This window comes from Dipodomys merriami, unplaced genomic scaffold, assembly GCF_024711535.1.
Source record: "Dipodomys merriami isolate MVZ:Mamm:240054 unplaced genomic scaffold, mDipMer1.0.p SCAF_2, whole genome shotgun sequence".
In the NCBI taxonomy this organism is placed as follows: domain Eukaryota; kingdom Metazoa; phylum Chordata; class Mammalia; order Rodentia; family Heteromyidae; genus Dipodomys; species Dipodomys merriami.
Genome location: NW_027203381.1, coordinates 83,043,704 through 83,061,977, shown reverse-complemented (window position 1 = coordinate 83,061,977; position 18,274 = coordinate 83,043,704). Strand labels below are relative to the sequence as shown.

Below are 18,274 nucleotides of genomic sequence, written 5' to 3'. Positions count from 1 at the left end.
CATGAAGAAATGCTCAACCTCCCTAGCCATAAAAGAAATGCAAATCAAAAGAACATTGAGATGCGACCTCACCCCAGTTAGCATGGCTATAATCAAGAACTCTAACAACAACAGATGCTGGAGGGGATGTGGACAGAAGGGAACCTTACTGCATTGTTGGTGGGAGTGTAAACTTGTTCAACCACTTTGGAAAGCAGTATGGAGGTTCCTCAAAAGACTCCACATAGAGCTCCCTTATGACCCAAAAATCCCACTTTTGGGCATTTACCCAAATGTTCACAAACAAGACACAATAAAGCTACCAGCACGAGTATGTTTATTGCAGCATTATTTACCATAGCTAAGATATGGAAGCAACCCAGATGTCCCTCAGTAGATGAATGGATCAAGAAAATGTGGTATATATACACAAAGGAATTCTATGCCTCCATGAGAAAGAATGACACTTCCCCATTTGTTAGGAAATGGAAAGACTTGGAAAAAATTATATTAAGTGAAGTAAGCCAGGCCCAAAGAAACATAGGTCCCATGGTTTCCCTTATTTGCAATAACTAGTATATGTCTGAGTCAAGCAGAAAAGGTCAGATAAGTTGATATTAGGGAAATGAACCCTAAGATATGTATTCAAATGTTTTTTTTCTTTCATGCGATTGTTTCTAACTCATTTATAAGATTATTTCTTTGTTGCTTTGTATGTCCCTCCCCCACAGTATAACCCCTGCTTTCACTGTATTTGATGTTGGTATAATTTGTGGAGGGGAAGGGAAAAAAACAAATCGTTTAAATAGGGATACAGTTGGACCCATTGCAACAATGAGATGTACAAGTCGTTATGTCGAAAATGAACTTTACAACTTTGGTGGGGGGGGGTGGAAGGAGGATTGGGTGAGGGGGTGGGGGGCAGATGGGAAGGGATGGGAAGGGGAAACAAAGGAGAAGGCTACAATGCTTGATAAGAAAGGTACTCATGGGGCTAAGAAGGTGGCTCAGTGGTAGAGCGCTTGCCTTGCATGCCTGAGGCCCTGGGTTCGATTCCTCAGCACCACATAAGAAAAAAGAAAAAAGCCGGAAGTGGCGCTGTGGCTCAAGTGATAGAGTGCTAGCCTTGAGCTGAACTGCTGAGGGACAGCGCCCAGGCCCAGAATTCAGGCCCCACAACCGGACCCAAAAAAAAAAAAAAAAAAGAAATGTACTGATTATCTTGCCCATGTAATTGTAACCTCACTGTACAGTATTTTCACAATAAAAAAATAGCCACAACAATAAAAATCTTTAAAAAAACAAAGCTTTATTGATCCTAAAGAAACAGATTTAAGGGGCTGGGAAGGTGGCTCAGTGGTAGAGCCCTTGCCTTGCATGCATGAGGCCCTGGGTTCTATTCCTCAGCACCACATAAGCAGAAAAAGCCGGAAGTGGCGCTGTGGCTCAAGTGGTAGAGTGCTAACCTTGAGCTGAAGAGCTGAGGGACAGCGCCCAGGCCCAGAGTTCAAGCCCCACGACCAACAACAACAACAAAAAAAAAACAGATTTAAGTCTTGACAAAGTTAGATGCTAGAGAGATCAACAGATTAGAAGTTCTTAAAATGAAGGGAAAAAAACTGGTCACAAGGAAAGAAAGACAAATTTCTAGGCAGAATATCTTGTATAGGTCATCTTAAATCAAAGCTAATCCATAAATGTACACAAGAAGCAGTGCTTTTACTTTAAATGTGTGTGCACCAATGTGAAGGTACAAGCTACATGAAGAATGAATTATACAGTATACAACTAAAAGAACACAATTAGTTTTAAACAACTTGTTCATAAGAAATGGAGATCTATCAAGTGTCCAACAAAAATTTAAGGAAGCATCATGATAAGCTAAAAGAAAAGAGCTAAACATAGCTGAAAAATCTGTAGAACACTTCAAAGCTCATTCAAACAGTTGGTTTGAAGATAGGTCATTTGAAATTATCTAATCTGAAGGAAAAAAGGAACAATAAAGAAGAAGATTATAGAATACTGGCAAACACCTTCATTTATAAACTACTGAGCATTCCAGAAGGAGCAGAGAAAAAGGAGGGGCAGAGAAAGCTTAAATAATGAAATAATGAGAACCCCAACACTACTTAAAAGGAGAAATAAACATCCAGATTTTCCAAGAGCAAAAAAATGCAAATAGATTAAGCATAAAGATATCATCATCATTACAATATAACAAAATTCTCAAATCCCACCAAAGGGGAAAAAATCTTGAAAGTATTAAGACAAAAATCAATCAATTTCTCACAAACAACAGAGAGTCTTCTGAGACTACCAGTGAATTTTCTCAGAAAACACCCTATAATCCAGAAGGGATTGCTTAGCTGTATCTATGCTAAAATATGCTAAAAGAAGGAAAATAAAACTGCCAACAAGGAATACTTACACACAGTAAGCTTGTTGTTTGATATGAAGGAGAAATAGACTTCCTCAAGCAAAAAATGTGAGTTTATCACCACTGTTTACCACAATATATTAAATGCAGTTCTTCCAGTTGAAATAAAAGATGTTAATCACAGGAAAACATATGAAACACTACAAAGATAAGAATATAGTCATATCCAGTGCTCTACTAATACTATGGTAAAGATCTAACTAAAGCACTCCTTAAAGGGAAATGTTTACTGATAAATGCCTACCTGTGCAAAAATGAAACAAATAAACTAATCTTATTTCCCTCTCAATCTCACTGTTATTTTCTTAAGAGTACTTGCCAGAATTACACCTCTTTATCATCTCCTTCCTACTAGTACAAGCTCCATAGAGTCATGCAAACTGTCTTTTCATAGCAACATTTCCCAAGCTTAGGAGCATATAGGAAGTACTTAATAAAAACTCATTGAAGAAGAGAAGGGAGGAAAAAAGAAAATGTGACCCATTCTGGGCAAGGATCACATCCCAGAATTGCTTTCCTTTTAAACCTCTTTTAATTACTTCCATATTGATGGAATTCAGGACATGATACTTCAAAATACAATACCTTGGCAACAAATGAACTAATCTTATACCTCAAGGAAACAGAAAAAGAATAAGCATAGAGCAGAAAAAAGGAAAAATAAATAAATAACAAAAAGTAAACAGTGATTAATGAAATTACTAGTCAGGATTTTTAAAGATAAAATATAAAACTTTGAGCTAGACTATGAAGAAGGAGAGGACTTGAATAAAATAATTAATGACATAAAGAGCCAGTATGCAGCACAGAAAGAGGAAGTGTATGCGCTGTGACTGTAACCTTGGCAGGATGGGAGAGGGTGCTCTACATTGACAGGACCAGTCAATAAGCTCAAAGGCTCCCATCCCATCCTCATCATGGACCAGTGAAAATATTGTACAGAGGGGTTACAATTACATGAGCAAGGTGATGAGTACATCGCTTACCAAGCATTGTTGCCTCCTCCTTTGTTTCCCCTTACCATCCCTGCCCTCCCATTTTCCCTCTTCCCCCCCCCCCGCCAAAGTTGTACAGTTTGTTATTTGACAAAACGTCTTGTACATCTCATTGTTGCAATGGGTCCACCTGTATCCCTATTTAAACAATTTGTTTTTTCCCTCCACAAATTATACCAACATCAAATAAAGTGAAAACAGGGGTTATACCATGGGGGAGGGACATACAAAGCAACAAAGAAATCGTCTTATAAATATGTTAGAAACAATAGCAAGAAAGAAAAGTCATTTGAGTCCTTATCTTGGGTTTCATTTCACCTAACATCAACTTGTCTGACCGTTTCTGCTTGTCTCAGACATATACTAGTAATTGCAAATAAGAGAAACCATGGGACCTATGTTTCTTTGGGTCTGGCTTACTTCACTTAATATAATTTTTTCCAAGTCTTTCCATTTCATGGACCAGTATTCTTAACTACATAAAAGTTTAATCAACCTCGTGTGTGTAAATACATATGTATTTATATATGATATGTATACACATCAACAATGCATTGTATGTGTATGTGTGTGTGCATGTGTGTGTGTGTTTTACTTGAGATTGAACTATTGAACTCAGGGCCTTCCTCAAATTAGACAAGTGCTCTTCCACTTGAGCAACATTCCTAGTCTAGCACTGACACATGTATAATACCGAATATAATAAACTTCATTATAACACATAAATGTTATTTACATGAAGACTAAAAAATATATAAAATCATCCCACTGGTTAAGGGTGTCTAGTAAAGCCACAAAAGCATACTTTTATTTGAGTTACAATGAAATACAGAAAGCTATACATAAATTCAGAATCTAGGCAGGAAGGAATACAACTAGTATCAAGATAAAAAAAAAAACAAGTTAGCATTTTTGGGGGGGGTCCGGTCGTGGGGCCTGAACTCTAAGTTAGCATTTTTTTTTCTTTTTGTAAGTTAGCATTTTTAAGGTTGTCAAAAATAACAGGAAAAATGGCTATTAGTGATGGCTTCATGAGTATGCACTATATTTTCTGCATTTTTATGGAGAAAACATTGTATTTTTTGAAGTAATGAATGAGAAAGAATAGACTAAAATGGTTCTAGTTTAGAAAGCAAGTTTATCATTAAGAAATTAAAACTTTTACACAAACTTACACAACTAGTCCTACAAGGCATACTCCTCATCTCCAAACTCCCACGGTATGGCCACTATGAGATACACCCTTCTATGAATGTCTCAATAACATCTTCTATGATTCTTTTTTACTTGCTTTGGGAAAGCAGGTAGAATTATCAAATTTCCAGTTAACCAATTTATACCAAGACCTGTAAACTTCTCTTCAGAAGATTAAATATTCTAAGAGAAAAAATTAATGCAAATACTGTCAAATCAATGCCTTGTTGCTTCAAACCCATTTTTGTAAAATCAGTGGTCTCTTTCTTTGAAGATTTTGCTTTCCATGAATCCATTGGAAATTGACAAATCCTATGCCCAAATGCCCAAATGTAGAAATGAAAGTCCTCAGTAACCCTGCCTGAAAGTAAGGAAGTTACAGTGAAGGTAACAAAATGGACAGAACACTTATCCACATTGAAGCAAACTCACACAGAATAGACTGTGGGGTATGTATGCCAACCCTTTCCATCTGCTTCTGTTCTAAATTGTGAGTCACACAATTTAGATCTATGATTCTAAACTACACACAATCCTTTCTAAAAGGAAGGCTAGAAGCAACAGAAATAATACCTGAATTGTGATTGTAATTGGCTGAGTAAAATAATAACTTCCTTTGCCTTCTTTGCATGTACTACGACTGATTTTTTTTTCTAAGAATCAGCTTACACAGAAGAGGCAACTCTTTCCCACAGCTTATAATATGCAATGGACAGATGTTTATATTAGTTATCAATTGCCTCAGCAGATGGAAGAAATACAACACCTTTCTTCCAGAATCTTCTGGAATTTGATTCGTATCAGTTTTCCTCGTACTCTGGCTTGGAGCAATGTGAAAACTTCAGTCAGTCTCTTGTCTCTCTTTATTTCCAATCTTCCCAGAAAGCTAGCTTTAAAAAATACCTAAAAGAAATGTCAGGTGTTAGTTTCACTGATCATAAGTATTCAACAAAGGTCTGTTGAATGCCCTATAAACAACTGAAATATTCCGGGGATGACTTTATCAGTCCTATTTCATTTTTGGTTTTACTCAAGGTAACATTTCATTTTTTTTTAAATGTGCTAAAGTGCCAAAGCTGGTGTCAAACATATGAAATCTCAGAACCTGGGAAGCTAAGGTATAAGGATGATGAGTGAGCTCCATTAGGAGCTATCTGATGCTGACTACCAGGTAAGACCAATCTATTATTCAGACTCCACCTCCCCCCATATATGGTCTCTTAGAAAAAAATGGAATTTAGAGAATCATATTTAAGGAAGCTAGCTTCTTTGAATAATGGGGTTGAATTTAAAGCTATTAAATTATTTAGGCCCCCTCCCCCACAGTATAACCCTGTTTTCACTGTATTTGATGTTGGTATAATTTGTGAATGGGAAGGGAAAAAACAAATTGTTTAAACAGGGATACAGGTGGACCCATTGCAACAATGAGATGTACAAGATGTTATGTAGAAAATGAACTTTACAACTTTGGCAGGGACGGGGGAGGGGGGCGCGGGGGGGAAGGTGGGAGATGGGAAGGGATGGGAAGGGGAATCAAAGGAGGAGGCAACAATGATAAGAAATGTACTCATTATCTTGCCCATGTAATTGTAACCCCTCTATACAGTATTTTCACAATAAAAAATAAAAAATAAATAAATTATTTAGGCCTATAAGATTCATCCCTAAATGAGTACAGTAGATGAAATCAGTTCAAATAGGCAAAAAAATTACCTTAAGGAAGCTAACTGACATTTTTCATACTCTGATTTGTATATAGATTTTCTAGCAATGAAAGGTTAATTGGGTAATTTATATATTGGTATGAATTTGGCTCACTGATTAATTATAAAAACTGTAATTCAGTCAAGACTGAAATTTAAGAAACATTGCATTTTTCTTCCTTAGCCAGCACAGGAGTATTCATTTTGAACTGAGCTCTGTTTGCATTATTTCTGGTCACAGGAGCTGAAGAACACATTCTATTCATGTATTCTCAGATATTTTAAGATACACACTCTTTCCTGCTATTCTTCTCCAAATATATTCTTTGCAGTTTCCTAGTTACCTTAGTGATTCCAAATTGATACTGAGTATGGTCTATCTCCAGGGAGCTAAGTAGTTCCTCAGTTGCTTTTCTGCTGCTCACAAATTTTCTCTTTGGAAAGATCCTTGGGTTTAGGATGTGATACCTAATTTTAAATGGGGTGAAGGGATCACACAATTCAAATAATGATTAATCTGGACAAGAGAGTTGTAAAACAATACAGATCTAACTTCCCTATCTACATACTCAATTTCTGAAAAACCCTTGGCAAAAATAATTATGATCCATTGACAAAATAGTTTATACTTTTCATGGTGCTTTAGAAATCAACTCATTTGGTTTCTCTGCCAAATTAGGAAGATAAAAATTGGAATGAAAAAGAGAGTGGGAAAGCTTAAGTATGCCTATCATCTGACTAACGAAACTGAAAAGCAGAAATATTAAATTTCCTTTTCCAGTTTTTTACCCTAATGATGAGTTAATAGAAACATTCCAATTTGATCCCAAACAGATGCTTACTCTACTATATTTTGCTCAGATTGACTTGATGAGCTTTAATTTGCACTTGCAGAATCCAGGAAATAGAAAGCAAAGGTGTCTGTTCTGCCTCCTGTGAACCACCAGCTTGGCTTCTTTGCTTTCATAAGTTTGCTAATAAAATGATAGCTTCATTGAGTGGCAGCTATTATTAAGTATATACAACATTTCAGTGATTGAATTCAGGCTATACATTTTCTGTATATATTTCCTCTTTATGTGGGTCTATTATCTGTTAATAGAGATTTAAGGGTATTACAGTTATATGGATATTGGATTTCAGGGGATAGCATAATGGAACTCTGTCATCATAGATCTCACGACCACCACAACACATCAATTTGTAGTCAGGAGAATATTAACCAAACAAACAGTGTGTACTTAAACATTCAGAAAGGAAAACAGAATAGTCTGCCTCGAGCTTTTTGGAACATAGGAAATATATGTTTACCTTTTATTAAAATCATCATACAGCATTCTATTTGGAAACCCTTCACAACATATCCTAATACCTTCCAAGATTCCATTACACCGCAGCTGTTGCAGAACCAAGAAAGGGTCCATTATACCTTTAAAAAAAGGGGGGGTCATGTTGAATACACGTCTCAATCCTAGATTTTGTCCAGATTGTTGCAAATTAGGTTAAAGAGTTTGAATTTAGTGAGCTCTCCCTGATATTTAATCTAAGTTCCTATTTCCTGCCTGAGAGCATTCTCAGTACTTAATTCTATTATTATATTCAAGTTTCTAAATGTGAATTATCTAAAATTATTTTTAACATAGAACAATCATTTGAGTTCACAGTTAGATAAGGATTAAGAGGCATATTGTCTTGGGAAATGAAATAGATCACCATTTTAATTTAATTTTTTGTTAGAATGTTGATGCCATACATCATACCCATTTGGCAACCAAAAACCAGCTAGGAATGACAATCAGAACACAAAAGGGAATTTCTATCTCTAAATAGGAGGGAGAAAAGACTACAAAAATAATGCAAGTGAAAGAAATGGGAAGATGGGGACAATCACAAAATTTTGTTTACAATCTTGCCTAGGAAAGATTCAGACATATCCTCGCCTCCATTCTACCAGATTATGTTGTCAGTTAAGTTTTATTGTATAGTATATCAATCCTTCTATTATTTCTTTGTTCATCAAAAGCAACCCCATTATAGTTGTCAGTTTTAAACAATTGCTTGGGAGCTCACACACATCTGAGATCAGGAGAAATTTTCAATGGTAATAGAAAGTATTCTGATATTACTCAAACAAGCCTGCTTTGTAAAATCTTTCAGTATGTCCACTAGAATTTCAATTCAAAAGCAGCCCTGAGGAGGTTCCAAAAGCTCACACTGAACTAAGTTACTTTCATTTTTATATATCTGAAAATCTACTCTTATATAAATGGATCAGAAAATGGCTCTTTTAAGAGACATTCTGTGTAGTTAAATAAAAAGCATTCCCTGTCGTAGGGTATAGAGATGCCTAGTTCTTACCTGGCATTTTGTTCACATTGGGATTTATGCATCTCACAAAATGAGGTGCTGTTGATTTCAGACTTGTCATCAATTTATTTAGCTTTTCCTAAGGTGAAAATCATAATATGTATTTATTATTTTGTATTAAAGCATTTTGCAAGTTACTAAAAACCCTCAAAAATATCTTTAAATCTATCTACTATATCTGATACCCCACATACACACCAGTGGTAAAATGATGAATTCATCTTTATTCTCTGCTTACCAAAAACACATTTTTTTTCTTTCTGGTGTCAAGTCAATATTTATCTGGCAGACAAAGCTCCACTGTGAATCATTTCAACCTGCTTTGAAATTGACAGCCATAACTTATGGCTGAACAATAAAATGTCTTGAAAAAAATCATTTCTCAAGTTTTGGATTTGTAGGAAACCTTTTATTTTAGGTCAGACTCTTTAGAAACACAATCTGAGGTGGGGATTTTGATTTTAAAGATTTAGCTGGAGATATGTGGTAGATCAGAGGATTGTAAAAGGCAGTAGTGCTGACTCAACTTTAATCAGATCCCTAAAGAAAGGCCAATACAAATACGCCAGTGTACCACAGATGTTCCTCTGTTGAGGAAAGGGAGGGGCCAATGACTGTGCAGGCAGCTTAGCGTCCTTTTGACAAGGACAATACTTTTAACTGAGATGTGTTTGAATCTGTACTTATGTCAGCTAGATGTTGAGTACAAGCTGACATAAAGGATAAAGGTGGGGCCTAATCATGTCCTTTCAATACTTCAAAATATCAGATGAACCTCCACTGTTCCAACTTGACTAACCAGATATTTAGCTTGTCATTAGAGATGAACAATTTTAGATAAGTAATAATATGTACCATTATGACATTATGAATAGTTAACAACATAAAATTACTTTATGCAGTGATGTCAACAACGGGAATGAAGCTCCTTTCATGTGTTTCTTCTTCCCAAAGTGCTTTGCTAAAAACAGAAAAAAAAGTAATTAAAATTTTTTTTTAAAAACTACAATGTGTCACAGTGCCAGAATTTGTTGATGAAAACCTAAGTTCATCAAAGTTCTAAAAATAATATAGTGATATCTAACAAAAGCTTCAAAACTATACTTAACTCTTAAAATGCCTATGGTTCTTTCTCTGAAGCAAATACTTAGGAAACTGTACAAAGATATGCACTGAAGCGTTATTTAGTCATTAGGAAACAAGCAAAAGCTGAGGATATAGCTCAGCAATAGGGCACATTCTTAGCATCTGCAAAGCCATAGATTCAATACCAAATCCTGAAAGAAAAAAAATCAGCAAAAATAAAATAAATCAAGAAACATACATAGGCATTTGGATAGTTAGATTGTGGAAAACGTGCATATAATGAAATATTTCTTTAACATTGAAAATAATGGTCTAGGTACACATAACTAATATAGAAAGATTCCTATAATTTTCTTTTAGAGGAAAAACTTGGCTATAAAATCTATATATTTTGTATATTATGATCTTGAATGTGCATATATTTCAAGTACACTTAGGAAATATAATCCAAGTTATTAACAGATGGGTTATCTCTACCTGAACTGATAGGCATATTAATGTTCCTTTTTTAGTTTTTCCACATTGGCTATACTTCAGGCAACACTCATGTATTGGCATAGTTTATTAAAAAAGTAAATCCTTTCATCTTAAAGCAGAAGAACCTGTATGCTAAGCCAAACTATTTTACAAGCATTTGTGTAGTTCTAATTCATAAAGATGAACATTGTCAAAATCTAAAGCCAACCTAGAGAAAATGGGCCCCCTATTAACAAGGAAGGCTATGAAGGATGATATCTGGGTTTCACTGGCAACTATGTGGAGGCAGATATCATGAAGCTTCACCACTAACGGAGAGACCCAGATCCTCAAGTGAGTCATCTGATTTCTTCGTACTTCAGTTTTTCCATTCTTGAACATGGAATGCTATTCCCTTTTTAAAAAATCGTAACTCTGGTTTAAAGTACTTAGATTTCATAGTGTGATTGTTGTGGGCAATTTAAAATGTAGATAAGTTAGAAACTTGCAAGCAAAATTTTACAGGAGGTGCTTGATGACTACAAAAGAAAGACATTCTGGAAAATTCTTCTCTTCTAGTTCCAAAAAAAAAAAAGAGAGAGAGGGAGAGAACACCCTGAAGAGTTAAAAGACAATTTCCTCCGAATTTTTGTTCCAACTATTCTTTGATCTCTTCTGATCAGACAATTATTCAACTGAGAGCCAGAAGTATATATATGGCCATAAACAGACTTCTCAGAGGCAATTTTGAAGTTTAAAAATCATGCCAAACTATGGACAGTAGTACATGTCTGCAGTATTAGCTATTTTGGAGGCTGAGGCAGGAGGATGGGGAATTTCAGGCTAATCTTGGTAACATAGGGAGATTTTGTCTCAACAAAGATAGAGTATGAGGTGCAGAGGTTTTTACAAGCTACTTAGAAGGCTGACCAAGACAGGGAATCACAGTTCCAGGTCAGCCAGGAAAAAGTTAGTGGAACCCTAAAACAAGACAAGTGTGGTAGTCCATGTTATCCTCGTGACTGAGAAGTCAGAGGAGGAGAATTACAGCCTGAGACCAGCCCAGAGCAAAAACTTAAGATACTATCTGAAAAATAACTAAAGCAAAATAGGTAGGGGTGTGGTTCAAGTTGTAGAATGCCTGCCAATCAAGTGAGAGGCTCTGTATTCAAACCTCCGTACTGACAATAAATAAAATAAATGGACTTTAAAAGTTAAAAAAAAAACAAACATGGAACGAGGAAAATCCACTGCCTGAAGATTAGCAGGAATTCAAACTCAGTGGCCTCCTCATTTCTCTACTTCCTCTAAGGCCCGGAGAAGGCATGTTCCTGAACTATGTGCTAAAGACTCCTGAAAGTGCTGAATCCTTCCTCCATTCCCTGACTATATCATTTGGGAGCTCCAAGTAAGTCTGAGGCTGGTTGTAGGAGAAAATGGTCAGAAAGTGAGGGTAGAGGCCACGATGTAAAAAAAAGCTGGCCCATTCTGTCCCACAGTTGTTCTGAGGGGATCTGAGATAAGCCCAGCCACATTTTTTTTATTCTCATATTTTTCATTTTTTTAAAGACAAAAATATAAGTAAAATCCGATTTTTCAGTCCATGTGGAATGAATACACAAAACAAGTTAGAAGCCAGATTCTGAGACAGAAGAAGCTATCGGTGTTACTTTTGCTACAAATTATGCCTAGCACTGTTCTCCTGTGGGATAACAAGTTGGGCTCAATATCTTCAAACTTTTTATCTAATGATAAGATGTGCTTATTGAATCCTAAATGCATGTAACCTGTCTTTGTTTCTGGAAAACAGTAAGAACAGAATAGATGTTAGATTAAAAAGCAGAAGTCTTCCTACTTACTAGGCCTTGCCATTTAGTACAGTTATATAACTGAAGAAAATGCACTTGAAGTCTGCTACATGTGTTTCTGTAAGATAAGGAGAGAATCCCTCCTATGTAAATTTGAAATGGTCATGTACAAAATGAGTAAGATAAAATATCTAACAGCTCTTGTAAACAACAAGTCACTAGACAAGACTAGTTGTCCATTGGTTAATACATATTTATGGGATATCTCCTGATTGGTGCTTGCTACATGCTGGAGGCTACAGTAGAATCAGTCTAACACACCCCTGAAGAAGCATATAACCCCAACTGTACATGGGATTGTAAAAGAGAATACCTAAAAGGAGAGGAGAAATAAGGAGTGGGAAGGGAAGAGAAGGGAAGAAGAGGGAAAGGAAGGAAAGGGAGACTAACTGCATATATTTTGAGTTGGGCTTGAAGGTTTCTGTGTTCATAATAAAATGATTTTTAATGGATGTAAAAATAGACTGAAGCCTCTTCTTTTAACAAGTAGTCAAGTCTTAGTCAAACCCAACCAGCAACTGTTCAACCCATGTTCACATAAGACTAATGCAAGCTATAATCAGCAAGTCCCTCTTTATATCACAATTCTATTTTCTTTTCTCTAGCTATAAACACAAGCTGCTCAGATGATGGACTGGAGTATTCACAGCTTTTTTGTTGTTTTGCTTCAGACTGCTGCCCAGTTCAAGAATGACAAAATCAGTTCAGATCTGCAACGCTAGATTTGTTGCAATTTTGTTGTTTATCATATATATTTGAAGATTATTATTGGCCACATTCATCAAAATTATTATTTTTAGTTTTATCTTTGTAGGAAGGTCCAAAAAAAAGCAAAAGCACAGAAATGCATTCCATGTAATATCTTTTTCATTATGGTTTATCATGTCTTGAAAACACTGCTACTCCAAAGACAGGTTAAGAGGAGAGAACAACCTGAACCAGAGAAAGAAGAAACTGATATCACAGGGAAGTGGTAAGGATCTTTGCGAAAGTGAGGAGTGCCATTCTGAAGCCAAAATGTCAAGCAAGATTGACTTACGATTCTCAACACTGATATAATTTTCAAAAAGGCTTGCTAGCAGTCTGTTGGAAGACTTCTGAAATATAGCCACCACTGTTTCATTAAGAAGGTCTTTGTTCTTCTCCAGCCAGCCACTGAGATTATAGGGAACCTTTGGACACACATAAATTTCAGGTAACCAAAGTGAAAATACACAAGTCAACACAGGAAAACAGCGTTGCTTGAAAAAAAATCATAAATTGTGTAGACACCTTCATTTTAAATTAGTCTAATGTAATTTTACTAAATAATACTCCCGATGTCTTGGAAATGTTATCAGGGATAAGTCACCCTGGGTTCAAGGAGATTTCCAAATTTACTTTGTACATTGTCAAACAAAAGGAATACGGGACATAAAAGCAATAACCAGGTACCCATGGTACATGCCTATAATCTTAGTTAGTCAGGAAGCTGAAATCTGAGGATCGAGATTAAAAGCCAGCCTGGGTAGACAAATCCTTGAGACTTTAATGTCTACTCAACCAGCACAAAAGTTGTACTAGAGTGTGGTGCAAATGGTAGAGTGCCAGCAATGCTTGAAAAAAGCAGAGTAAGGATGTGAGGCCCTGAACTCAAGCCCTCCCAGTACTGGCACAAAGAAAAGTAATGAGAAAGGGAGAAAGGAGGGAGAAAGGCAGAGGAAGAAAAGAGAGAAGGATGGAGAAAAGAAGGAAGAAAGGAGGGTAAGATTAAATGTTTCTTTCATGAAAAACAATTGACATTAATGCCTTATTGCTAGGCAAGATCTCTCAAATCATCATAAGTACTCAAAAAAGTTAACAAATATTTTGCTGTAAATATTACCTTAACTAAAATTTTGTAAATATTAAAGAAGACAACTAAAAACGTATCTGGGAACAACTGACAGGTCATTGTTAGGATGAGGTATCAGTTTATCTTTCATCAGTTCTCCTTCAATTAAACCTAGAATCTCTGGGCAGAAGCAGTAGAAAGAGGCACAGGTACCAGTGGGAAGATGAGGGAGGCAGTGAATGTCATTAGAAACCTTTATGGCCATGGTTTGCTAACCACTGTTTCTTTATGAGGAATTTTTTAAAAAAAAAAAAAACCTTCAATAAAAAGATCAACTGAAATCACTTATCCATACAATGTTAAGTTCAAAAGGAGGACAAGTAAGAAAAAAACATGACTTTGATGGTCTCTGTGCCTTTCTACAGACATTTTGCTTTGAGTTGGGGTGACCTTTCTAAGATTTGTCACCTCTCTGCACAGGAGATGCTATTGTTGTATGGTGTTTTATTTCATTTCCCAAGGGCTGAAGACTCACTACTTTTTTGTGGTATTGAGATATATTTTGCTCATCATTTCACTTAATCTAAATTTTATTTAAGTATTACCAGAGGTTTTTAGCTGAGTGTATTTGAAACAGAGATAAGAAAATACAGAGCTGTCGGTCTAGAGGTAACATACCACTCCTGCATAATGGACAAGTTCAAAGTGAACTTCATGTCCATCCTTCTTATCAGATTTGGGCTTTTGGAAATAAGCTGACTTTCCAAAATGGTTATCAAAGAGTTTGGTCTTCAGAATCATCTCTGTAGCCTTAGGAATTAAACATTCCTCTTCAAGGATGGAAAGGAGGCCCGTGGGCTGTGGGGGAGAGACATGAGAATGTCAGATTCTCAACAATACCAGAACACAGTATTTTCAGTAGTTGCTCAGTATAAATCCCTTCCAAAAGAGTAAGGGAATAATATCCACTGCATACAAGTAGCCAATGGCTCCTTCAACAAACCTGTATTAGTACCTGTGGTTTAATGCCAATGGTAGCAGGAGTTGGCAATGCAGCAGCAAGCTGCTCAGGGTGCTCACTTACCTTCTATTGGAGCAGATAGGTAACAAGCAATTGTGCAAACAAAAGTTATCCATAAGTGCGCTGAGGAAATTATACAAAGTATAGAAATGACCAGGGTGGCATACTCGCAGGGAACAGTTCTACATGCTGTGGTCACGTAATGCCTCTCTAACATGAATTAGGAACAATCTGAAAGGTTAGGAGTACAAATATTCCAGGGACACAAATAAATAGTATAAATTTCCTAATGAAAAAACACACCTGGCAACTCTGAGCTCCCGTCAGAAGTGTGAACAAGAAGCTAGCTAATGGGGTAGTTCACATGGTCTGAGCAAAGGACATAAAGTCAAATGCATTGGGATTCCACAGAACTTCCAGGCTTACAGGATTTAAATGGAGCAGTCTTTGAGGAGTTTGAACATGAAGTGATGTGACCTGATTTATGTTTTAAATAAATCATTGACTTAGAAGAGAGATGGACAAAGAATATTGGAAAGCCATAGGCAAAAAATGATTCATGAATTTTATATTTGTAATGGTTATTAAAAAACAAAAGAATGTACCAGAAAACCTTATAACTTCCTTAATTTGTTCTCTCTAAAAGCTATCTATTGGTTATCACACCTTTACATCCATTGGACATTGAAAGCCATTTTTAACACGTAAACTAAATAGAAAGCAATGTTTTGATAAAACTTTATTTAAAAAATAAGACTGCAGCCTAGATTTGGTTTACAAAGTCATAGTGTGCTGACTCCTAGTCTGGCTAGTCATAGGGCTAGAGCTTATAAAATATCATTAACAATGAAGTTTGTGTTGAATGGAGAGCTGGATTACAACATTCTGATAGGTAAATGGAGTATAAAGGAAAAGGTTCCTGGCCTAAGCCAGCATACATATATAAATACACGTGGGAAAACATGTTTGGGGAAAGGAGAAAAATCAAAGGATTCTTGCATTTATATCCCTACTTGTGCATCTTTTATAAGGAAAATGATTTAATATTGAAGACAGAAGGGAAAAAACTATTATCAGAAAATAACAGACATTACAAATTGTTTGTTTCAGCTACATGGTAATTTTCAGAATGATGACATATACATAAGAAAAAAATTCATCTGAACATGAAATTCTTAAACTTTAACTACTCATTACTAAAAGTAACTGAGTATATCTAAATCTTATCCTGTAAGTGCACAAGAATAAAATGCAAATTGGGTGCTGGTAAATTCATGTCTATAATCCTAGCTACTCAGGAGACTGAGATCTGAGGATCAGGGTCAGATCAAAGCCAGCCCTGGAAGACAAATCCAGGAGACACTTATCTCCAATTAACCAGAAAAAAATCCAGAGCTAGAGGTGTAGGTCAATGAGCAGAGTTCTAGCTGTGAGTGGGAAAGTCTACTTGAGAGCTTAACACCCTGAGATCAAGCTCTTGTATTGGCACATGAAAAAAAGAATAGTGAAGTAAAGTTTACTACTGTATTGTAAAACAAAATTCTAATTCTAGATCAAAGGGGGAAAAAAAGAAATCAAGCCAAACTTTTTAATTCTCAAAAGAAAAGCAACTTTCTGGCAACTAAATAACAAGCTTAAACCAGTCATCTTCACATATATTTGAAGTGTCTTCTGTAATCAACTTACTGTAACAAAAAATTTGGCTTAAACCAAGATGAATCAGAAACTGGCTGTGGTCCTAGAGTATCTATGCAAAAAGACAAAACATTCAGATCATATGTAGACAGCATGTGACACATGAAATATTTGAGACTTCCAAGGTCTAAAAAAGAAGATAGAACATTTTCTTTGCCCCAACAACATAGATCTCATGCTTATTTACCAATTCTTTGTACCTAAAAAATAATACAAGTTTAGAAGAGGCATTGTAGGTCTAGCCCAAATTTCCAAATAGAGCTTTGAATTACTCTCATAATCTTATTCTAAAGGCCAAATTACCTTATACTTGACTATCTTTATAGAAAGAATACACCTACTTTGAGTCAAACTTCGGAGATATAACGTATTAAGACAAAATTCAGCTGTAATTTAGACTTGCTTGTTCTAAGTTCTTCTACTGGAGCTGTCTAAATGGTTACTTTGTATTCTTTGTAGCAGCTCATCAGATATTTAAAAACCTAATACACGTGCCGAGCTTTTCTATATCTTTTTATTTGGCCCTAGAATCTGAATTTTATAGAACATTCCAGCGATCGTTCTTGAAAAATTCTGGGTGCCTTTTTTTCATCTCAAGAGCCTAGATGCGGAGTGATATGAAGCAGTGAAATATTGTAAGTAAAGATAAAGTATTCCAGGTGAAATTAACACCTGTCTTGCTCATGACAACACTGTCTTTGAAATATTTGCAAAGTAAGAAATGTAGAGGAGGAGGAAGAGTACGAATGTGAAATACTTATGTGCAGCAGTCAAGAAAATAGAAATGTCCCAAATTAAACAGCTGCTGCTCCACTATGAATTCTTAGAGGCCTAGCCATATCTTCTGCCATGTAGTTTCCTACATACCAATAAGCCCTCAGTGAAAACTGAACATAATTACTTTAAAATTCATAGAGCGGAGGTTAACAGGGAGGTTATGACAATGCTTCACCACAGCGCAGACCCCATCTCATGCAGATCCACGGCCTGTCCCTGAGGCTCTCCGGTTCCCTAGTTGCTAGTAAAACCAACTTCTTTCAGGTGAATTGAAATGTTATATAAAGCAAATAGATTTCAAACCTCAAATTTTAACAACCATACCAGTGAGGAGAAAAAAGTCTGTTTCTTTAGTGCTTATAAAGTTCCTAATAAATATGGAAGATGTAGAAAATTAATTTTCATATAGGTTGGAGAAAGCAATTATTTTCTCACCCATAGCACCAATTGTCCTATACTATACAGTAAAGGGTTTTGAACAGTTTCACTGACTCAGGACTCAGTACTATCCCCTCATGTTCTGCTCTGTCACTTTTGTATGCTTTGTTTCTTACCTGCTCCATTTCAGCTTCCTACCTGCCTTCATTTTAGTCTTTCCTCCTCTCAAAGACATTATGCAGAATCCCCACATGAAATATTAGCAGCTCTGACTTCTCCATTGCCTAGCTCAGGGTCTTCTTTGTGGCCCATTGCCTTAAAGTAAGGCATTCATTAATTAAAATTGTGACACAGTTAGATCTTCCCTTTTCCTTAAGTCCTTCCCGCTGCATTTTATATGCTCCAACCAGACTATCTAACAGAAGAGACATTTCTTGTCAGGGTGTTTGCACTTGCCTGAAGTCCCACCTTCTTATTTATCTAACTATCTTAACGTAAGACT

General features: G+C 36.0%; 1 protein-coding gene across 1 annotated transcript in view; it reads right to left on the bottom strand.

Annotated features, from left to right (window-relative positions):
- The window catches only part of Myh15 (myosin heavy chain 15), a 112,979-nt gene that overhangs the window by 60,036 nt on the left and 34,669 nt on the right, over window positions 1-18,274 (bottom strand). The window contains exons 15-21 of the mRNA XM_070028726.1: window positions 14,580-14,759; window positions 13,128-13,260; window positions 9,572-9,639; window positions 8,670-8,757; window positions 7,623-7,740; window positions 6,656-6,779; window positions 5,372-5,508 (exon numbers count right to left, since the gene is read on the bottom strand). Coding sequence (XP_069884827.1) covers window positions 5,372-5,508; window positions 6,656-6,779; window positions 7,623-7,740; window positions 8,670-8,757; window positions 9,572-9,639; window positions 13,128-13,260; window positions 14,580-14,759 — 848 coding nt within the window. The remainder of the gene's footprint in view (window positions 1-5,371; window positions 5,509-6,655; window positions 6,780-7,622; window positions 7,741-8,669; window positions 8,758-9,571; window positions 9,640-13,127; window positions 13,261-14,579; window positions 14,760-18,274) is intronic.